The sequence below is a fragment of the Alosa pseudoharengus genome, unplaced genomic scaffold (assembly GCF_046254945.1).
Source record: "Alosa pseudoharengus isolate Yale_2024_CS ecotype anadromous, Long Island Sound unplaced genomic scaffold, YU_APseudo_1.1 YU_APseudo_1.1_scf_21, whole genome shotgun sequence".
Lineage (NCBI taxonomy): Eukaryota > Metazoa > Chordata > Actinopteri > Clupeiformes > Clupeidae > Alosa > Alosa pseudoharengus.
This window is the reverse complement of record NW_027468674.1, coordinates 15,534,640-15,559,366: the sequence shown is the minus strand read 5'-3', so window position 1 is coordinate 15,559,366 and position 24,727 is coordinate 15,534,640. Positions and strand designations below refer to the sequence as shown.

The 24,727-nt window shown below is 43.5% G+C and overlaps 1 protein-coding gene and 1 long non-coding RNA gene across 2 annotated transcripts in view; one reads left to right on the top strand and one right to left on the bottom strand.

The window, feature by feature from the left end:
• The window catches only part of LOC143137708 (uncharacterized), a 626,567-nt gene that overhangs the window by 44,802 nt on the left and 557,038 nt on the right, over positions 1–24,727 (bottom strand). The window lies entirely within an intron of this gene.
• Positions 832–10,336, top strand: tekt3 (tektin 3). The gene is made up of 7 exons (XM_076298915.1): positions 832–1,404; positions 3,299–3,382; positions 3,747–3,817; positions 4,467–4,610; positions 5,199–5,421; positions 7,333–7,487; positions 10,120–10,336. Exons 1-7 carry the CDS (start codon positions 832–834, stop codon positions 10,334–10,336), a joined length of 1,467 nt encoding a protein of 488 aa, XP_076155030.1.

The following is a 24,727-nucleotide window of genomic DNA, read 5'->3' as shown; positions in this document are numbered from 1 at the left end:
TTTTGACACTTTAAATGTCCCACGGCACACTAAAATCCTGTGTGAAGAAAAAATAAACATACCATAGCCTAAAATTTCAAATAATACACAGATATGGCTTCTATGCAAGACCTGCTCAATAAAACAAGCGCCCTCTGTTTCATTTGTAGGTGACTATATCTAATTTAATTGTTGTTATGAACTGGATATGGGGGCCCCTTTGTACAATGCCTGCATACCACAAATAGTGCAATCATACAATCAATGAGAGCATGTGGTTATAAATTCTTTGATGCAACAGTTGCTTTTCTGGACCAGTGAGTGACATTTGGGTAATTTTCTGCGGCACACCTGATGATCTCTCACGGCACACTAGTGTGCCCCGGCACAGTGGTTGAAAAACACTGATCTACTGTATTAACCGTATTTACAATGAGCTACATAGCCCAAAATAGCTTGCATTTCAGAAAACCACATACTTAATTGGTTGTAAGTGTCTCACTAAAGCAAATGACCGCAAATACAAAAGTATTCCTGGTATCCACGGGAAATTCTTTCCTATAATCCCTCAGTGGCTGACTTCAGAACCCAACCTCCTCCATATAATTTGTTACCACAATGATCAGTATACATTTTCTGCAGTTTAAGGAACAAATAGTAGAAAAAGTCAGTATTCTCTGTTGGAATTGGCCGTGAAAACTTGAAAGATGGTTCATAAAACCCATCTATCCACATCTTCTCTCTCTCTCTCTCACACACACACACACACACACACACACACACATATGCCCAAACCTAATGTAATATTTGACATGAAGTCGTTTATAGACTGTGGAGCCACTGACATCAGACATGGAGCTGTTGGGATCCACCCAGATAGCCACGTACACACGGCCCAAGACCAGCCACTTCCTGCCGGCCATCTCCACCATGGCATCCAGCTACCGGAGCCACCAGCCCCTTTCCACGTCCAACCCCGCCAACATGCCCTGGAGGACCGACACCTACTACAGAGCCGGCAGCGGCATCCCTCCCTCTCTCTCCTCCATCCCCCGGGACGCGCTGGACCTCGTCCGAGCCAAGACCACGCTCTTCCCATCCAACCGGGCCGCGCTGAGCGCCCGCTACATGCCCGACGACTGGCACAAGTCCAACCAGAGCCACTACCGGGAGTCCGAGTCGTCGCGGAACAGCGCCGAGCGGCTGCGCCGAGACACGGTGCGCTTGATGCAGGACAAGGACCACCTGACCCGCCGCTCGCAGGAGACCACCAGCCGCAACCTGGGCGAGCGGCTCAACGACATCAGCTTCTGGCGCTCGGAGCTCAGCCACGAGGTCAACAACATGGTGACGGAGATCGCGGCGCTGACCGAGGTCAAGCGTAGGCTGGAAAGGGCCCTGGCCGAGACCGAGTCCCCCCTACAGGTGAGTAGAGTTGCAACAGTAGATTTTTGTGGTATGTGTGCAAGTCAGAGGTTACCAGAGGTTTGATAGTGCATTTCATAATGGTTGGGGATTTAGGAGGGTGTCAGAATAATGGGTGAACATGTGTATATGGTTTCGCAGCCACTTTACATCATACCAAGGTGTAAAACAATGTCGGTATAGTGCTGCAACCCTACAGGTGAGAGGGGAGATCAGCTTTAGATGGGGTTTAGATCAGAGATCAGGTTTACCCAATTATGGTTTCCTTAGTCTACTACTACAGAGAAGTCCATAACCAGCTGGGTGCATAATGGTCTAGAAAACTGCATACTTGCATAGGAAGCTAATTGCATGCATTTTCATGTTCATGCAAGTTATATGAATTAAATGTCTTAAATGATATTGCACATTATTTTATCTGCATAGCAAAAGTTGAGACATAGTAACCATTTTGATCTTCCAGTGTTTGCAAACTGAAAAAAGAATGACTTCCGACTTCAATAGAAGACACCCAATGACTCAGCATCTTTCTGGAAACAAAAAAAACTGTTTATTTAATTGCAAAACTTCCAAGTGCGTTCAAGTGCTCTAGTCTCGAGCATCACAAGATACACCCGCATCAGATCAGCGTAGCCATAGTTACATCTCCCCGGAGGTCATTCCGCTGGCTATTGTTTTGCAGTGGTCGCTAGGTGACGCAGTTGTGGAACACAGCAGTGGTCATTTCCTTTATGCCTGGTGGCCATTAGGCATGTAGTGGAGGCATTAGGTGTGTGTCACGCTGATCCAGGCCCAAGATCCAGTGACAGGGCTGGAGAACGGTGACGACTCGGATCAGATGTCTAGAGCCTTTTCTTCTGAAGCCCCAGGTAACTGAAACCGCTGGGCTGGAGCTGCTGTGTCCTCAATCACGTCAAAGACACCGCAGCCGCGCCTTGGACCAGCCACTTAGCCTCTTTAATGTCATCCATCACTGTCAAGATCAGACCACAGCCATTAGTCACTGATGTACCGCTGACTGTGTAGTCTACGTAAGGCAGTGGAACAGAATAAACATTTCACACAGTTACAGTGATCCCATGGGTGTTTTCAGTTTCATTGCTGTCATACTGTAGAGAATATTCATAGATGACATAGTAATGTTTCTATTGGACCACAGCTCAGTTCACTTCTGTTATCATAGTCTGCTTTACAAGTGAACATTTGTTCTACTAGACTAGGGCATGCAGAAGAAGGTGCCAATAGCTAAAAGTCTGTTGTATGAGATGACATTATGCAGAACATGTTATCTGAGGCAATACAAGGACTTTAGAACATACATTTTTACATCAGTGTTTCCCATACATTGACTTATTTGTGGCGGCCCACCACAATATCAACATTGACCACCACACAATGATTTTTCCAGGTTGTATTAAATTGTACTTAAATCTGGTTAGCATCATAACCACGCTGCGCTAATTTGTTAAAAACTGTTGCATTCAAGTTAATTTTGCAAACCTACCACCACAAATATAATTCAATTCTGTGGGAAACACTGTACATGTTTGTCAGCTTGGCTGTATTTGTTATGTTTATGGTTATGGGATTTGGCAGACACTATTGTATACACTACACCCAGATTGGGCATGTTTTTAAAGATACTATGTGAAGTTTTCAATAACATTAACAAAAGACAAATAACAACAGAAGTTATGAAAACCTGCCAGCACTGGGCTGTAATGCCACTTTGTACCACTTGTTGGCGCTGTATTGAATACAATGCAAGTCAATAGAAAAGTGCCGTGTGGCTGCATTCAAGACTACGTTAATCATGCAGAATTACACACTGCTCCTTTAATTCATCTAAATCCTACTGGAGCAGGTCCTCATCTGGCTGTGTTCTTATCTCCAGGTGGCCCAGGAGTGCCTGTATCACAGAGAGAAGAGGATGTCCATCGATCTGGTCCATGATGATGTGGAGAAAGACCTGATAAAGGTAGCATTTCATCTGATCTTTGATCTTTGACCTGTGGAACCTATGCCACACTATAGCTGACCCCTAGGAAGGAGGTCAGTTATTTGACACTTGAGGACCAGCCCTGGAATGGACGCTGGTCAGATTGCTTGACCCCATAAAATAATAAAGCAATTGCTATCTCTTTGGAAGAGTATATGAGGTCAAGTCACAGGTTTTCCCATTCAAATCAATGTGTTTCTCAAAGATAAAATAACAGAATTGGTGTTAATGATTGCCTTCTACTCTTACCCCATAGAATGTCATATGACACAGATTCCACTATCATTTCTACGAACAGCTAAAGATCACTTGTTTTCCTTGACTGTTCTTACTTTCTCATCAGGAGGTGGAAGTCATCAAGTCATGCCAGGAGAGAATGAGGAGACATCTAGACAGAGCAGTGGCTCAGCTAGCGTGAGTGAAGTATCTAAACCAGAGACTTTCTAATGAGGAGACACAGCACTCAAAGAATCTCCCATTGAAATGTATGGGGTTAGTTTGTAACACAAACATGGCAGTCGTCTACACATATTCCAGCCATTCTGCCGCCAAAAGTTGACATGTGAAAACATTATGCCAATCAAGTGGTATGTTGTGAATACATCGTGCCAATCATGTGTTGTGATGTCGCTGCTGGAGCGAGGTTGGTATCGTGAAGCCTTGCGCACGCGCAATTCTGCCCAAGATGCCCGATAAGTGCCCAAAATGCGTTGCAATATGGCCACCGAGTAGAGGGACTTGCCTAAAAGGACTTTGTTGAAGCCATCCTACCCTCACAACCAGTACTCACAAACAATTCTAAAGTGTATTGCAATATATTTATGAGAGCTTCTTTAAAGGATAACTCACATATATATATATAATATGAAAGACGCTGCTGAGTGACACTGCCGCCTTCACTATCCCATACCTGGACATACTAGTTAGCGGTAATCTTTCTGTATGGGCGAAATGTTCCAAATGTGTGATGATGAAAGGGCATGAAGTACTGCAGTGAACTGACCGAACTGTCCATGGCTGCTCTCCTCAGCTGATCCGTCTATTTCTGGTCTCCCCCATTCAGCTCCAACCGGGCCGCCCAGCACGAGCTGGAGAGAGACGTCAACGACAAGGTGACAGCCCAGCGCATCGACGACAGGTGCCACCACCTCAGGAACACATCTGACGGCATCAGCTATTACAGGGGCATCGACCGCCTCGACCCGTCGTGAGTAACCATCACATGTAGTTATGGTTGTGGTTGTAGTTGATTGGTAGAAGCTTTTATCCAAAGTGATACAACATAGAATAAGCAAAAATGTTACATTAAAAGCATTAAAAGAAACACTTCATCTGTAAATCATTAAATGTATGTAAATGTATGTACTTTTAAAAAAAAATTCTGGACATTTCTATCTTAATCTGGAGGGTTCAGATTGAGTGGAAACACATTTTTAAATTTTAGTGTTAGGTAAAGGTTAGGTAGTGTCAAATTGTGTTCATGGAAATAACATCAAGGTCAGATTTGTTGATTGTATTTATTATATATAAATGTGTTTATTTATTATATATAAATTGTATTTATTATTTATTATAAATATGCAAGTGACATGATATTTTTTCATGATATATAGTTGTGACCAATGACTATATTTAGTCATCGGTTGTGACCTTTAGTGTTTTGTTGAGGCAGCTCTTAGTAGATGCATGACTAGATAAAAATAGTCAAAGTGTGAGACATTCAGATGATGTTTTGATGATATTTTTATTGACTCCTTCCCCACACACACAAACACACACACACACATTCCCTCAGACTTTCTCTGCCTGATACTTGGTCAAAGTTCACGGACGACAACATCCTGCACTCGCAAAGCGAGCGTGCCGCCTCCCACAAGCTCAGGGACGACATCGAGGTCCTGTTGAACACCACATCCAACGAGATGTGGAAGCAGTTTAATGCGGTCAACATGGCGTTCACCTCACGCCTATCGGAGACTGCCGATGCCAAGAACAGCCTTCAAACTCACCTAGCTAAGGTACGCCATGCATAGATCACCTGGCTAAGGTATGCCACGCACAGATCACCTGGCTAAGGTATGCCACGCACAGATCACCTGGCTAAGGTTACAAGGACTATATACCACTGAGGCCCACAAATTGTATGTCATTTAGGAATAACCTGCTATAGCTTGACCAGGATAGTTTCACCATTACCTGTAATATCACAGTACAGCAATATTAGTGCCAATGTTGAATAGACTAATTTTTGTCTTTGGAGTAGTCATATTAATACATCGTATTGAATAATACACATCGCATCAATGTGTTAGTATATGACCAGAAGCTTTAATAATATGCAAATGTACAAAATATAAAATATAATAAACAAAATCACATTGTTCAGACACTAACCATTATGGTTTTCATCACGTCTGCAAAGGATACCATGCCTAATGAGGTAAGTGGTGATGGCTGTATGCATTCCTTGTCTGAGCATAACAAAGTTTAGTGTTAATGAAAGGTGATGTGTCTTCTGCCTTCACTATCACACACACACACACACACACACGCACACACACACACACGCACACACACAAAATGCACACTTAAAGGCAGATGAAAGCTCTCTCACAAACACACACACACACACACAGGTTTGTAATCAGGTTACAAGCAGTGTCACGCAAACTCACTAAATGCTGTTTATTCCTATAGTAGTTTAGAATTGAGGCCTAAAAATAGACACCTACATTTTGGCTAGGGTCGTAGTGACCCGGTCCTCTCTCCCTGTGGCTGGGAGTCAGAGACCCCCTGACTGAAAACACTAGCTGCCATTGTCCAGTGATTTAATTGGGTTGTGGAGCTTGACATCTTTCTCCCCCCATCTGATACTGTTATCCCGTAGCATCTCTTATATGAGACATGTGGCCTCTACTAAACCCTTTATCACCTGTAGTGCTCCCAGACACTGCTTGCTTACAGTGTTGGCATGAATGTGTCTTCTGAGTATACATACAGTAATATCCTCTTTTGGTTTTACACAGGTTTGCTGCCTTTGTGTGTTTGTGTTAGAGATGACAGCGTAGCCAAGGGATACTCCTATTTAGATTATCCAAAGCTATTCGCCAAGGGAGACTCTTATTTAGATAATCCAAAGCTATTCGGCACTTTAGGGATTTAGAGACAAGTGTTGTTGCAGCACACGCTGCAATCGCCTCTTAAAATAAACACCTTCTGTGGCTCACGTTTAAAAGGGAAGATATACAACGTTTAAAAGGGAAGATATACAACGCTCAGCAGCTCAAGAGGGCTATGGAACCACCCTCTTTTAAACGGTGCTCTGAAGTTGAAATTTAAGACCATCATTTTGCGGCTGTTAGTGGACCCACATGTTGTCTCTGTTTTTACTTGCTCGTTGTTCTCCAGTGCAGTGTGTAATGGTGTTCCTCTAAAACCATCAGAAATCCATGTCTTGTGTTCTCCAGAAAAGTGTGTAACGTTCTCTAGATCTTTTATGAACATTTAATGTACTTTACTGTACTAATGCCATCCTGTTCTCATCCTGTAAACGATGTTCTGTGTCCTCCAGAACATTTATTTAATGTTCCTCTTGGCCCTTCAGAAGATATGTGTCCTCCAGAGCACTCTGTAATCTTCTTGTTCCTAGATTATTCCTATTCAAACCCTGTAGGAGATGTTCATTTACTCATTGTTCCTCACAAAACTGTGATGTGACTCTTAGATTCTGTAGGAAATCTGAAATGATTCTCTCTTCCCTCAAGCAGCCTATATGACGTTGACATTCTACTCCCTTTCAGATCCTGAACGAGAAGTTTGTGAAGTCTGTGGCCCACTGCAGCCTGTGATGTTAAACGTTTCTCTGTATAGCCTAGTTTTAAAGCACACAGCCTGTACTGTGATATTAAACATTGCCCTCTCTTCCTCAGACCCTGCAGGAGATCTTCCAGACGGAGACGCTGATTGAGTCCCTGAAGAGGGCCATCAGAGACAAGGAGGCCCCGCTGAAGGTGGCCCAGACACGGCTGGAGGAGAGGACCCGCAGGCCCAATGTGGAGCTCTGCAGGGACTACCCACACCACAGGTACTGGAACTCAGAATTCATAACCCAAACAAACAAACAAACAAATAATACATGACCAAATCCATCCATCTATGAATGCATGTGCGCACACACACACACACACACACACACACACACACATATACAAGTATGCATGCACACACACATATTCATAATTAAACTAGATGTACCGCAGAGCGGTACAAAATATGACCGCCGCCCAGTCCAGCACATTTTTTCCACAAAAAGAAATCACGCTGAAAGGCCTATATGATTCTAACTGTCTCACTAAATTGCATTATCCACACTCAATTCTCACTGGTATCTGCTAGACAACAAGTACCAAAACATGATTAGTTCATAGATTTCACATGTAAAATTCATTTTATACAACCCCACCTCCATCTTGCCTGTTCATAATTATGAGAAATTCTTGATTGTTTGTGTTATGTTTATGTTATGTGTGTGGGTGTGTGTGTGTGTGTGAGTGTGTGTGTGTGTGTGTGTGTGTGTGTGTGTGTGTGTGTGTGTGTGTGTGTGTGTGTGTGTGTGTGTGTGCGTGCCTGCGTATGTGCCTGTGCATGGAAGCGTATGTCTACTGTGTGAGTATGTGTCATGATTACTGTGAATGTGTGTGTGTATCTGTTTGTGCACATGTGTGCACATGAACTGGGTTAACATGACCCCTGGAGGCAAATATACGGAAAAAATGGTCATCCTAGGCCCTACAGTTCTCAAGATATTCACAGAGAACTGTGTCTGGCCTACCCTCCTTTCGGGGGGTCCAGTCCAGCGGGGGGGCTACAGATCAAAACGAAAAATGACAGTTCCATGCTATCCATGTGGGGGTACATGCCCACCGAGTTTTGTGTACCCCGGTCTTGCAGTGTCCCGGGAATCCTTGTTGGTGTACGTCACTAAATGTACACATAAATTGTTTTATTGTAAGGCCCCCCATGAACGAAAGTACACAAAACTGGCATGCATTCGGAGGGTGTCATAATGATCCTACACTTTCAATTTCGTGCAGTTTTGACCATGTCAGCCAGAGATATTGTGATGAAAACACCTAATTTTTTGCTTTTTAATTTTTAACTAGGTGGCGCTATACATGAAATAAGTGGTAATGGGATGGGTTGACATGGCCCCTTGAGATCAACATACAAAAAAAAGGTGGACCTCCTAGGCCCTACGGTTCTCGAGATATTCACAGAAAACTGTCTCCGGCCACCTACAGGCCAGTTGGTGTATAGTAACATAAATTAATTTATTGTGTGGCCCCCCATGAACGGAATTCCACGAAACTTGGCGTGCATTCAGAGGGTGTCATAATGATCCTACACTTCCAATTTCGTGCAGTTTTGACTATGTTAGGTCACAGATACCTGCGATTACAACACCTCATTTTTACTTTTTTGTGTTTAACTAGGTGGCGCTATACATGAAATGAGTGGTTATGGAATGGGTTGACATGGCCCCTTGAGATCAACATACAAAAAAAAAATGGTCCTCCTAAACCTTACGGTTCTCGAGATATTCACAGAAAACTGTGTCTGCCCTACCCTCCTTTCGGGGGGTGCAGTCCAGCGGGGGGGCTACAGATCAAAACGAAAAACGATGGTTCCATGCTATCCATATGGGGTTACATGCCCACCAAGTTTCGTCTACCCCGGTCTTTCAGTGTCCCGGGAATCATTGACAGAAATTTGGACATGCGAAAAAGAAAAAAAAAAAAAAATCTGACTAAACCTATATGACCGCCGCTTCGCTGCGTGGCGGTCATAATAATGTGTACCAGGACATTTTTCATCTCTGTCATATAAAATGCTACAAAATTCGATTAAATCAGACTACTATCTGAAATAAACTACTTTTTCACTCTGCATTAGAATTTGAATTCTGTGTGGCCTTCCCAAATGTTACTGTGTGCAGAACACACTTCTCCTAAGGCCTCCAAGGACGTGTAATCAGTGTGGTTTGGCTTGAGAAAGAATGTAAAAAAAAATTTCTGATAGTGGTTGGTCTGAGTTATGAGGTACAGTACAGTCTGTTCTCTCTTTCACTCTATATTTCTGTTCTCCCTCTCTCGCTTTTTTTTTGTCTTTCTCTTTGATTTATGTGGTGTCATATTCCGGTGGTTCTCACATTTAACTCATATTTCTGAGAACTTCTCATTCCCTCTCTCTATTCTCTCTCACATACTCTTCTTTTTAACTTTCTTTCACCTCTTTCCCTTTTCTTCTCTTTCTCTCTCTTTCCCTGTGTTCATCCTATGTCTCTCTCTCTCTTCTCTCTCTCACATACTCTTCTTTCTTTCTTCCTTTTTTGCTTTCTTTCTTTCACCTCTCTTTCCCTTTTCCTCTCTTTCCTTCTCTTTCCCTGTGTTCATCCTGTCTCTCTCTCTCTCTCTCTCTCTTTCTCACATACTCTCACTCTTCCTTCTTTCCCTGACTTCCTGTGTTTGTCCTCTCCCTCCCTCGCTCCCTCCCTCCCTCCATTTATCTTTCTCTCTCTCCCTCCCTCCCTCTCTCTCTCCCTCCCTCTCTCCTCTCTCTCTCTCTCCCTCCCTCCCTGTCTCTCTCTCTCTCTCCTTCCCTCCCTCTCTCTTTCTCTCTCTCTCCCTCCCTCTCCCTCTCTCTCTCTCTCTCCTCAGGTTAGTGAGTGAGGTACGTGAGATCGAGGACACCATCCACTGCCTGCGGGAGCGGCTGATGGAGGCCGAGGGCACGCTGCAGACACTCGTCAAGACCAAGGTGTCGCTGGAGCACGACCTGTCCATCAAGGCCAACTCGCTGTTCCTGGATCAGGAGAAGTGCATGAGCATGCGCAAAACCTTCCCCAGCACCCCGCGCCTGGTGGGCTACTCCTAAAGGTCACGGATCACATTGGAAATTATGAAGCGGTAACGGTGAAGCGCAACGTAACGCTCAGACCATAGTAATTCTAAAGAGGTTCTATCTCGTTCCTAAGTTCCACCAACGGTCTACGTTCTGTTACCTAAACTGACAACCGTGCTTTGAAAGCTAAACATTCAAATAGTTTCATGCTAGTGCAACTTTGATGCTCCAACTGTTCCGCTGCCGACCATAGTGAACAATAGGAAAATCTGCCACTTACCGCTGGTCAGTATAATCCCTGTTTAAAGGTGGAGATACACCAGGGAAGCTATGAGCAATGTTGCTGGGCAGAGTAATATTGTTCCAGACTCTCCCATTTTGTTGTTATCCATTAAAAGTTCAATCATCAGTGGGTTGCAATTGGAACCAGTCATGTGATTTCCCAACAACATTGCTCAAAAGGTCCCATGTGTAATTTCAGTAATGTGAATAGGTGTAGATGACATAATCAAAGCAATATACGTAACTGGTATTGCTCTTTCGCCCAGAACAGTAAAATGATAGAATAACCTATTGGAGTGAGTGCATTTGGAAAAGGTTCCATAGAGGGGAATCGGCTTCATAAAGAACTATTGATTTATGATGGAGGTTTGTGGACTGGGGGGTTTGGCTTCACCATATCTGGATAAAAATATATACCAGATTTCATACTTATAGTATCAACATAGTGATGCTACTGCCTGTCACCTATTATGGGCATTGGACTGTTATGGGTTCTTTGGACTGTTCTAGAATAAATATGGGGGGTTCTTGTAACGTGGAACAAGGTTCTCATGAGGCCGTTCCCTGTCTGTAACATCTCCGCATTCATCCAGGTGTGTGTGTGTGTTTGTGTGACGGGGATGCTAGTGTGTGATGATGACAAAGAACAAGGGGACACATGGGAAGAAGTGTGCTTAAGCATTAACCTTAACATTTGCACAGTTATGGAAATGACTGAACAAAAGTAACGTCTAAATGTGTACGTCAAAGTTAAGAGATTACAAGTTGTACAATATCTGGTGCTTACAACAATAAAACTGGTGCTTTGGCTGCTTGAACACTGTAATGGTTATTCCACCAAACTTTTTATAAAGTTTCTAAAAGGTATAACTTCCTAAATATGGCTCCTACAAACACTCTCCCCCAAACATATCTAACCACTATACACATGAAAATACTGTAATGTTAAACAAACAAACCTTTATTAAGATATGGAAATACCCACAACATGCTGTAAATATGTGCTACTAATGAAATGCAAAAAGGTTATGGTGTTCTTGTTTTGATTCAGATAGATTCAGCATTGTGTGCAGTGCTCCTCTCGACTTTCACCTGAGATAGCAGAGGTGAAAGAGATGTCACAGTTATTGACAGACATTCCATACATTCTATTCCATATCATTGTGTTCCATTCAACACAGTCTTTACTTTCAGTCATCAATACTGTAGACATTCCATTCTATTCAAACAGTAGAGTAGAGGTGAGATTGGGTGCTAAAATGGACACAGGTAATCAATTCAGGCCAGGGCTCTCCTAGCCACTCAGCTGAGTGGTTCGCAACTGACCATATCACCCAAGAATCCACCGCATCGGTACACTCGAGTGGATGTCCGTTAGCATTGCCTTTGTGTTCACTGAACCAGACTGCAGCCACCTGGAATGAGTACTGGTAACCTAATCCATTCTAGGGTCTCTCTGGGGTATGACAGCTATCCAGCAGTGGCCTTCTTTGTGTATATTGGCTTCACCTGGACTGAAGTATGTTACACCGTTATCAATCTCAATCTCTATACTTTCATTGATAGACAATATGTAAAATCTAGCAACGAGCAAAAATGAGCTAATGCTGATTTATTAACTTGCAAAAATCATTTTGCTAATTCAGTATCAAGAGCAAGTTCCTAAAAGTGCAAAAATGGGTGGGCCAATGTAATGCTGTCTCTCTCTCTCACACACACACACACACACCATAGAATAACTTTAGCTCATACAAAAGGCACTTACCTCATTGTTCAATTTTGTTAATTGATACAAATTATGTCATTAAATAATTTTCCGAGTCTAGGCATTCAAACAGCTCAAACAACATTGTTGGCCTGTTTGAATGTTACATTAAGAACAGCTCAGCAATAGAAAACAATGATCTTAAACAAAAACTATTTCCCCTGATAATGTTAATCAAATGAGCTGCTAATCAAATCATTATACTGTAGCCGGCAATGAAATGTTTTTAAGGCCAATCTATTTCCCTTATCGATTAGCTAAGTGCTCAGTTGAGGGGACTCAATGTGATTATCCCATTTAAAAGATGGTCACACGTTATCCACCTTAATTAGGGGTGACATAACAGAGGTACAGAGTGAAGGACGAGGATTAGGTCTGGATCAGCTTCAAACTGATACCACATCCTTTCCAGTGCATGTGTGAGTGAGTTACAAGTGTGTGTGTGTGTGTGTGTGTGTGTGTGTGTGTGTCTGCCATTCAGGTTATTTAGTTAATCAGTCTCCAGCCCCTCCTTAGATGTGATGAAGTCTTGGCCAATGTTTCCGGAGGCTTCTGAAAGGCTTTCATTGAGCCCTGCGGTACGGTACAGGGCCCTGCGGTGCAACACACCTCACTGACAAACAGCCCATCTGGGAGAGGGCAGTAAAGACTGGGCCTGGGCTACTACACAACCACCAGGTCATCCTGAGTTATATACACACGGACGTTTGCAGACACGCACAAACATACATGCACATGTACACACACACACATACACACATGCCCCCGCCCCCCCCCCCCCCCCCACACACACACACACACTGCTTTAACTCATTTCCATCTCCTCTTCATTTATCTCACCCAGTCCGTTCCTATCCACTACACAACCCCACATATCCCTCCCTCCCTCTCTTCTTTCTCTCTCTCTCCCTCTCTCTCTCTCTTTTCCCCTCTGATGATAGCATGTCGTGCTGACCTCCAGGCCTGACAAAAACACACACACACACATACTCACACACTGAGTATGGATTCCCAATCAGCACCTCTCACTACAAACCTTCACAGCAGGTCACCCCCCCCCCCCCCCCCACCTGATATCTCCACATAGTTAACCCTAAATACTCACCACCACCCCGCCAAACACACACACACACACACATGCCAGCCATGCCTGAATCGGATTACAGCAGAAACTCTTTTTAGAGCGTTGGTTGGGTGGATGTTGTGTTGAATATGAGGTTATCTGCACTATTGCAGTGCTGCACCACCACCACCATAGATATTAGAAAGCTAGATGCCGCATTGGGCTCCAGAACGTATGTAAATAGCGACGCCATCTTGCAGAGGTGGAAAGTAAAGAAATACATTTACTCACGTTACTGTATTGAGTAGTTTTTCTGTGTATTTTGTATTTTTTAAGTAGTTTATAAAATCGGTATTTTAAATTTTACTTGATTACATTTTGAGTGAAGTATTGTACTTCGCTACATCAAAAATCCCATCCATTACTTGAGTAAAAAAAAAAGTTAAGACTAACGAAAACGGAAAGGGAGAGAAAAAAATCGCGCCCTAAACCACTAGCCTAGTGGTAATGATCAGCATGTAGCCTACAACAGGACATGAATAAAGCTGGCGCCATGCAGTCTTTCTGAAAGTGATGGAGACTGGATCACGAAATGCATCAGATTAGCCTAACCTATGAAAGTGTATTTTCCGCTATTCCAATCGGTTGTCTCAGTTCGTTTTTAGCACTAATGATTGCGGAGATATTTTAACAAACACCATAGGATTTCGTGTTTTGACGTTTGTGCTGACCTTTCTTTGGAAAGAAGTTTATTAGCAGTTGTTTCCCCTCATTTTTGATGTCTCTTTTTCCTGTTTTGGCCATTGTTTTTAGTAACCTGACTTGGCTTTCTTGGAGAAAGACATTGCACCAGCAGCAAAACAATTAGCGGTCCACTACTAGCGATGCTCAACTAAATAAACAAAAGATAGACTACCTTATAAATCGTGCAGGCGGACTAAACTTAGATTTAGATCTTTAGCAAGGGAGAGTGAGAGTGACCTTACACAGTTTTCAGTATGTTTTGTATACAAAATCCAGTCAGTCAAACTTTAAATTTCGTCTGACATTCATTTTGACATTTAATTTGGAAGTTAAAATATTTAGGTAAAATAAATATATGGTGGAAATAAGTATTGAACGCAGTAATTAGCCTAAACTTCCAGTGAGTCTATTCGAAATTTTCACCACACATTATATTAACACACATATAAAAAATCCAAACATAAGAGTTTTGTATTAAAGTGGAATGACACAGGGAAAACGTACTGAACGTGCCTACTGAAATTTCTTCAATACTTTGTGGAAAAGCCTTTGTTTGTAGACAGCTTCAAAACATTTCCTGTATGACAAAACTTATTGGTCGCAGTATCAGGTCTGATTTTGGCCCATTGTTCTAAACAGATTCCAGGGGTCCCTCTTGTGAATCCTGATCTTTAGTTACTTCCAGAACTATTTAATTGAATTGGCTGCCTTCAAGTCTTTCTGGAGCTTTCTCCGAGGAGATCCTGTGCATGGCCGGTTGATGATGCAGTGATGTTTCTTCCACTTGCAGATAATGGCTCCCATGTAGAGCTTAGATCGGGCCCAAAAAATCAAGCCCGACCCTACCTGAGCCCGTGCACATTGTGCCCGAGCCCGACCCGGCCCGACACGTTAACTGTAATTATGAGCCCGAGCCCGATTTAAACCCGACATTTTTTAAATACGTGGGCCATTATAACTGACGTTCTCAACTACAATTCCGAGCTGTTTGAGCTACAGAAATCCGTTTAGAGGACATTGAGGACAAAAGAGGACATTGAAGGCTGGCTCTCATTATTTCTGCCATGGCAAGCCTGCTTCTTGTTCATCTTAAAGTATTTTTGCTGTCATAGGTGAACATTGTGCGCACTTAATGCACGCAACAAAGCATACCTGACAAATGCATACCTCCGACTTTTCTCCAAACTTCCTCGAAGTTATTTCTCCTGTTTTCATTTTTTTTCTTTACATCTTCAAGCTTCACGTTGCACTTAAGCTACACAATACAGCACAGCAGGCCCGGTGTGATGCGTGCGAGTGGAGAAGCTGCGCATGACACGTGTTGCGCAGATGACATTACAATTGACATTTTGTAACTCTGAGCCTAACTTGTATAACTTTGTATACACTTGTTACTTAGGCCTACTTTGATAAATATAAAATATTTCTGAGTCTGACTATGGCATAGCTTTAGCTCCCCACCCAAGTAGGCTAATGATTAGAAAGGAAAAAAAGCAAGCTTGATCAAGGACCCGGCCCGGCCCGGCCCGAGGATAGTGGCTGGAAATATCGGCCCGACCCGGCCCGCGGGTCGGGTCGGGTCAAGTTCGGGCTCGGGCTCGGGCAGAGAATCTAAACTCTACTCCCATGCTGCTTACTGGAAGATTCTGATGTTTTGAAATGCATCTGTAACCAGTTTCATTGATATGTTTTGCAACAATAAGGTTGCAAAGGTCTTGGGAGAGCTTTTTGCTTTTATCTATCATGAAATGTTTCTTGTTTGACACCTTGGTAATGAAAAACCTTTTTATAGCCCATCAATATGTAGGCTACTAACCAAGCTTATATTAATTTGCACAGATAGGATAACTACTCTCTATACAGATTCCAGCTCGTTCCTTCCCTTTCCTTGCCTTAGTGCTTTTTCTTAGCGTGTTCAATACTTTTCCCCTGTGTTATTCCACTTCATTACATGAATCTACTTATGGAGTTGTTTGGATTTTTTATGTGTGGATTACCTGAGTTATTACTAATGCCTGCGATGGTGAAAATGTTGTGCCCCCTGTATTCCACTTTTCACGGGCCCTCTCCTTCATTGGGGCCCTATACTTCCCACTTTCCCCCCCAGTACGACGCCCTTTAATCTGCTGAACCTTTTGCTCGTTTCCAAATATAAAAAAAACTCTCTGCAACTCAATATTGGCCTGCCTGCCTCAGCTGCCTGTGAGGGGCTTTTCAGTTGTGCTGGATTACTGTTCACTGCAAAGCGACCCAAGGATGAGTGCAACTAACTTTGAAAATCAACTACTGCTCAAACTTAAAGGAGAACTCCGGTGATTTTTCACATAGATCTCCATTTCTCAACGTCCTTTTCAGGCAAGTACCTCCACTCGGCGGCCATATTGCAACACTTTTTGGGCACTTATCGTGCATCTATTTCAGCAGAAATGCGTGTGCGTAAGGCTTCACGACACCAATCTTGCTCCAGCAGCGAGATCACAACAGATGATTGGCACGATGTCTTCACAGCACACCACATGATTGGCTCAATGTATTTTACAACACACCACATGATTGGTAACCTAACCCTCGCCAGATGAATTTCGTTCCACTTAGCTCCACCTAGCTCCACTCACATCCATCTGGGACCTCTTCCATTGAGAGTGACTTCTGCACCGACTTTATGGTTCAGCCAATCAGGACGCAGGGCGGGAGTTTCATAGATGTGACGTAGTGGAGAAGTGACCGTGAGACTGTTATCAGCATCACGGGTTGGCTTCGATGTGAGTGGTTGAAGTAGCACGTCAGTAGATGACGGACAAGTGGCTTATTCAATCATATGCAAGCATTTTTTGATTAGGCCCAGCCTTCTGAAACACCATTCCAATGGATCGGTTCCAGATGGATGAGTGGAGCTAGGCGGAGCGAAATTCCTCTGGCGAGGGTCAGGTTACATGATTGGCTCAATGTATTCACATGTCGACGTTTTGCCGCGGAAGGGTTGTGATATGTGTAGACATATGATGTGTAGACAACTGCCATATTGGCGTTACAAACTAACCCCATGCATTACTATGGAGGATTTTTTGAGTGCTGTATCTCCTCATTAGAAAGTCTTTGGTAAAACTGGTTGTTCTGGTACCCCCCCCCCCAAAAAAAAAAAAAAAAAAAGTAACTAAGTAACTTTTACTTAAAGTACATTTTAAATGAACTACTTTTTACTTTTACTTGAGTACATTTTCAGATCGGTATTTTAACTTGTACTTGAGTAATATTTCATCAAGGTATTGGTACTTTTACTTGAGTACAATATTTTCGTACTTTTTCCACCTCTGCCATCTTGGTGGGGGCAACAGTCACTGGAGGCCAATGAAGGAGCATGTGACTCTGACTGGAAATCAGACAGGTGTCTCTGATTGTCGGCAAGTGTTGCCCATAGAAAGTAAGGTGTTTGCCCCCAGCAATATGGCGGCCGCGTTTACGATGCTACCTAATAGAACTCGACGGACATTGAGGTATCTAGCTTTCTAATATCTATGACCACCACCACCACTGCACAGGTATGGAGCTGTGGGACAGACAGAGAAACGTGTGGGGTATTAAAAATGACACAAGGCATTTCCTCAAGCATGCGTGTGTGTGGTAGTCTTTTGAAAGTGCAGTTGGTGGCCCCAGCCGTGGTGCGGCTGGCTGGGGCGCCGCGCGCCGGCGGCCTGGGTTCAATTCCCGCCCCGTGGTCCTTTCCGGATCCCGCCCCGATTCTCTCCCACTCACTTCCTGTCATTCTCACTGTCCTGTCTAATTAAAGGCATAAAAAGGCCAAAAAAATATACTTAAAAAAAAAAAAAGTAAGTGCAGTTGGTATTTCTCTGCATGAAAGCATCGAGAGAGAAAAGCAACGTCATACTGACTTGTTTCATTTTTTTTCTCTCTCCACCTGAACTTTCCAAAGTTGTGTGTTATCTGAATCCCTTTCTTCTCACTGTCCTCTCTAACTATCTCTTGATCTCAGATTGATGACCAGATTCACAAACTGTAGGGTGTGCCCCTTCGTCCTGCGTAAATGCTGTTTTATGAGGTTTGCTGCAATGCCTGTTAAAATCCTGGCCAAACACAAATAAGATACACCCTGTTTTACCCACAAATACACCCTGGTGACTGTCAAAGAGGAGATGTGTGTCTGGAGGGAGGAGACATAATTAGGGGATTAAAGAATCCGCATAGCGAGTGTGTGTGTGTGTCCATCTGTGTGTTTGTGTAGGTGTGTAGAATGTACAAGTGTGCCTACAGGATGTGTGTGTATAAAGGGATTAAGTTCCTTAAGCTGTACCTTGATTCAGGTGTGTCGGTGAGCTAACACCTGGGCCTAGTCGTGTGTGTTGTTTCCCCTGTGTGTGTGTGTGTGTGTGACAGAACAGTGTATCCCCTCTCTCCCCGTGTCCCACTATGGGCAAACAGAGCCACACGTGAACTCCCTCCACCGACAAACACACCCAGAGAAACACACCGATAAGAAAACACAGCTTAGGCACCGAAAGTCCAAAGGGAGGGTCCTTCATCAACTACCCCACCCTACCTCACCCCCACCTCCACCCTGTGCATTCCAGACCCTGTTGCCCCTAGAAACCAGCCCCACTATTGTGTATTTAACATCATAAGACTCCTGCCATCTCTCATCACCCTGTGATTAGATTCCCTCAGCTGAGCAGCACGACCCACACAGACCCACTGTCCAGCCCACACACACACACACCCTCTCTCACTCTCTCTCTCTTACACACAAAGAGACAGACACACTGACCCACTGTTGAGTCCTGACTCCACCACACCCTCCTCTGTCTCTCCCTCTCACACTCACTCTCTCTCTCATTCTCTCTCTCTCTCTGTCTTCCTCTCTCTTGCTGTCTTTCTCTCTGTTTTTGTATTACATGGCAAGGCTTCACAATCCGTATTGTATATAATGTATGTAATCAATGTATATGCAGATGTAGATGCATGTGCATCTGCATAGGAGCATTAAAGTATACACACACAAGGTATACTGTATATGCAAATACAGTTTGATTATGTAATTGTGGATGTTAAAGACTTCATATTTATATTTATCAGTATTCCATACGGAAGATGTACATTTTATTTGCCTTTTTATGGTGTTGTCAGGCAGATCCAGTAAAGTTCTTTAGTGATTAATGGATTTGCACGGCTTACATAGATTCCTTTGGGTTTTGACCCTCTTCTCCCGCTCTCTTGCCCCCTGTTTAAACATATGAAGGGGCTGGACACAAATAGCTGCCCTTTGCCCCCCTGCTCCTGCCCCATCGCTGGGGTATGTACTCCGGATTCCGCCTCAGAGTCCGTGCATAGCCAGTGTATTTATATCAGCGGTCCTTGTTATGGAGGGAGGCCATAATTCAGCTGCTTCTCAGATGTTACGGTCCAAGCATAAGAGTAGAGAGGACCGTTATCTCTTCAGCCAATGCTAGACCTGATCGTGAAGGATCGATTGAACGCGCGCACACACACACACACACACACACACACACACACACATCCCCTGAATCTGTTTCTGGGATCATAATTTACCTGTTTTTTGACACTGCGTTCCAGGCGAGATGCTCGTCTCAGCTGACAAGAGAAAAGGGAGACGAATACGGCTCTATCTGGCTCTACCGCCCTTCCCTCCTCGCCAGTCCTACTACTACCATCTCTTTACCCAACACTAGTGTCTCTTTACCAGGCCAGCTCAGGCAGACGGACCCACCACTAGTGTCTCTTTACCAGGCCAGCCCAGGCAGACAAGCTAGATTAGAATACAGGTGCGTAGGCCAATTCAACTATATATTTGACATACTGTTTTGCGTTGTCAAGTCTTTATGAAAAGACACCTTGGAGACTCCCTGAGTACAACTAGCGAGAGTTCGCATACCACCAGTGGTACCCGTACCACAGTTTGAGAACCACTGCATTAGACAACAGTGAGGGGGGGGGGGGGGGGGGGCATAGCCAGGCCAGAGGCAGAGCGATGTCAGAATGCACTGCTGTTTGAGACACGCAGATAGCGGACAACTGCTGTGAGGTGGAGAACTCACTGGGCCAGTGGCAGTATAGTGACCAAAGCAGGAGATTTCATTCATCTTACTTTTTATTTTGTCCTAGTCTTTTTTACTCTTCCCAGAATCAATTTTGTGGATGGGCAGTCAGAGCACTGCAGAGATGTCACACTGGAGCATTCACCAATGTAACACAACTCCCTCTATGTGGGTGTGGGTGTGCATGCACCACATGATCACAAAATATGTCTGACGCGTCTAAGTGGACATTGAGGCACTGTTCCCTCAAATTAGACAAAACTACAAACATATGACAGATTTTATTACCGCAACAGTGCACGCCTGTTAAGATCACGTATAAACCTCTGGGTATGTAGTAAGAGGAATGAAATAAATGTAAACGGACTTTTACATGGAAAAGAGAGAAAGAGATACGTGTGGTTTGCTGGGACTGAGCTTCCAATGGCGACATGGTAACCGATTGTAATGCAATAAATGTGAGAACATCTCGGTCTGATTGATATAATGATGATGATGGTGAAGATGGTGACTTCTAATCACTCCATGCAAACAAAGGTGGTGTTCTGTGTCAGGGCATTTTTCACATACTATCATAGTAATCGCAGAGAGAGAGGGAGGGAGAGAGAGAGAGAGAGAGGGAGGGAGGGATAGAGTATATGAGAGGAAGGGTTGTTCAGCTCCAGGGGGGAAAAAACAGGTGAGCATAGTGACCACGGTAGAAGGGACAGACACATAAAGATGGGTGTTCATAGAAATCTAGAAATCAAGAGAATTGAAGCACAGGAACAGAGGCTTTTGATAACATAGAACGTCATAGAATGTCTTTCACTACCTGAGATGTTCACTGACCACTACCTGAGATGTTCACTGACCACTACCTGAGATGTTCACTGACCACTACTTCTCAAATGAGGCAAGAAAAGAGGAAGAGTGACAGACATATTTAATGGTGTAGATTGTCCTGCTAACATATGGATATTCATCAGCCACCATTGCTGTAGATTGTCCTGCTAACATATGGATATTCATCAGCCACCATTGCTGTAGATTGTCCTGCTAACATATGGATATTCATCAGCCATCATTGCTGTAGATTGTCCTGCTAACGTATGGATATTCATCAGCCACCATTGCTGTTTTGTTTGTCCTGCTAACATATGGATATTCATCAGCCACCATTGCTGTAGATTGTCCTGCTAACATATGGATATTCATCAGCCACCATTGCTGTTTTGTTTTTTAATGGTTATGGTCATGGCATTTGCCATGCAAATCATAAGTCAATTTCCATATGGAAAAACTCAAACAGTTCCTCAGGGAACCACAGGGTTCTAAGTTCTGTCAGAGAATGGACAGAATAGATTGATCTGAATCTATCTCATTCTAGCCGCTGATGACAAAAGTGGCTCATGTCTATCACTTTTTGTGATTAACCTTTTGTTACTTGTTATTGATCTGTTACTGTATTATTTATTCATTTCCAGCTAAATGGACCGACACCAACACAAGGCCAATGATTACACAAAGACAGCTTAATTGAACAAGTCAAATTATTTCAGGCACTCACAGAATGACAAAAATACTTCAGGGAAAAAGATAAAGGTTTCCAAGTGAGAACCACATCAGATTAATTGAGCTCAGTGGTTGCATGTTGAGAACATTTTTTATCATAAAAATACATCATTAAATCGGATGACTCCCCCTCCCCCAAGAAAGCAGTCATAGTCAGACACTCTTCAACATTATATACTGTTAAACGTCTTAACCACAATTCATCAAGAGTCTTGAGTAACATATGAAACTTGGCAGCAGAGGAAGTCGTGGTAGTAGTTTGATAAGAACACCCCCACAGAATCCAAGTACCATCCTTAACGGTCACTAAACCACTAAAAGGAGAACCGCCTACTATATGCGACCTTCCCCTTCCTCATTATGTATCAGGGCGTGAAAAAAGCTGTGTATATGCAAACACCGGGCGGCAGTGGTGTAGTCTATGATACGCAGGACTATGCAGTTTACCCACTTAAAAAGCATCACCATCTCAATATACCCACTTAAAGTAGGCAAGGATACGTATTAACATTTGGGGTTGATCACGGTATACCCACTACAGCTAACTACTACATCACAGTATACCCACTAAAGCTAACTAGACTACACCACAGCTGGGCTCTAAATGGTTTTCAAGCTAACTCCAGAGGAACTTTTACTTACCATTATGTATCAAAAGCTGATACACAGAAACACAAGTATTACGTAGAGAATGTTGTGAATGAAGTTCCAGTAAAGCACGGCTAGAGATTGTTAGACACTATGAGAATAGCTGATTAAGGGTGCCATGACCGAGGTGAGATCCAAACATACCCTTGAAAAAGAAGACTTTGGAAGTTGGGTTCAAAATGCTAGAATCATCTTTAGTATCAATTTCATCCCTTCTAAATTGTTGTTTATTGATTTGTTTTTGCTGAGTCTATTTTACAGACTCTTATGTCTCATCAGAGTGGAGCAGAAATGCACAGGGATGAGAAGGGGAATGTTACTGTAGTTTCCCTTTTTCTCTCTGTCTCTCTCTCTCTCTCTGTCATTCTCCCCTATCTTCCCCCTCCATCTCTCTCTCTCTCTCCTTTTTCAGTTCAATTCATTTCAAAGGTGCTTTATTAGTGTGACTTGAGTATATTGAGTTTGAGTACACTGTTGGCAAAGGCATTGCCAAAGTAACTCTGTCTCTCTCTCTCTCTCTCTCTCCCTCTCTCTCCCTCTCTCTCTCTCTTCCCAACCCTGCTGAACCACGGTGTGGGATGACACAAGAATTTAGACAACCCCCCCCCCCCCCCCCCTCGTCCTCATCGAGTTCTGCTCTGCTCTGCCCTGACCCCACCCCCCTGCTGGCCTGTACTTTTTCTGTTTATTTGTGAAGCAGTCACCAGGGAAACAACAGGAAGCTTGGCAGTGAGAGAGGGAGAGAGAGAGAGAGAGAGAGAGAGAGAAAGGGAGAGAGGGATGAACAAGAGCACTCTGGCATGACATCCAGATGCAGCAGCACAAAGAACACAAAGAAAGAGATACAATCTGATATCAGTCCCACACAGTTACACTAACACACACACAAACACACACACACACACACACACACACACACACACACACACACACACACACACACACACCACTGAACATTACAGTAAGACCTGCCAATGTTTGTTTTATTTCAACTGTAAGTCTGTAATCAACCCAAATGGTCCCCAGACTTCTGTGGCAGATTAGAGAGGTCTCCTGTGGTGTTGGAGAACAGTGTGTGTGTGTGTGTATGTGTGTGTGTGTGTGTGTGTGTGTGTCTGCGGCGCTGTGTTCTCTAATACTGTTTAATGGAAACATGATGACAGGTTAGAGGAGCCGAAAGAAACACAAACACAGACGGACAAACACATGCACTCGCTCTTCTTTTCTCTCACTGCGTTCTGTCTGCAATGTCTCTTTTCTCCCTGTTCTCTCTCTCTCTCTCCCTGTCTGCAATGTCTCCCTGTCTGCAATGTCTCTTTTCTCCCTGTTCTCTCTCTCTCTCTCCCTGTCTGCAATGTCTCTTTTCTCCCTGTTCTCTCTCTCTCTCTCTCCCTGTCTGCAATGTCTCCCTGTCTGCAATGTCTCTTTTCTCCCTGTTCTCTCTCTCTCTCTCTCCCTGTCTGCAATGTCTCCCTGTCTGCAATGTCTCTTTTCTCCCTGTTCTCTCTCTCTCTCTCTCCCTGTCTGCAATGTCTCCCTGTCTGCAATGTCTCTTTTCTCCCTGTTCTCTCTCTCTCTCTCTCCCTGTCTCAAATTCAATTCAAATCCAAAGTTTGCATGCTTTATTAGCATGACTGTGTTGCCAAAGCACAAAAACAAAACAGCATAACAATGTGTACCCTCTCTCTTTCTCTCTCTCTCTCTCTCTCTCTCTCTATTTCTCTCTATCTTTCTTTTTTTTCTTTATCACTTCTCTTTTCAGCTATGTTTTACTCTGTCTCCCAAGGGGACATTCAGACATGACTGGCTAAATGACAAACACATACAATCAAATGACCAAGCTACCACAACACAGATGGGAACAAAACCAGGCTGTTTAGATTAATCTTTGTACCTTTGGATTTAGCTGTCTTTCATTCATTCATTCATTCATTCATTCATTCATTTATACATTCACTCACTCACTCACTCACTCATTCATTCATTCTTTTCTATTTCTTTCTTTTTAAATCACTTCTTAATTTCATCCCCATGTCAATCTCTCTCTTTCCCTCATCCCTCTCTCTCCCTCTCATTTCCTTCCCTCCCTCTGCTTCATTCTTTCTCTCTCACACTCTCTCTCTCTCTCCCTGTTCCTACTCCTCCTCTATGTTCTGTGGAAGCACGTGTCCATTATGACGGGAATTTGGGCATTTGCTGACTCACTCAAGGCTAGTGCACTTCTAGTGATAAGAACCACTCTCTTCCTGTCCCTAAACGAGCATGAGGCCCAATGGTGTGTGTGCTTCTACTACCAGGGA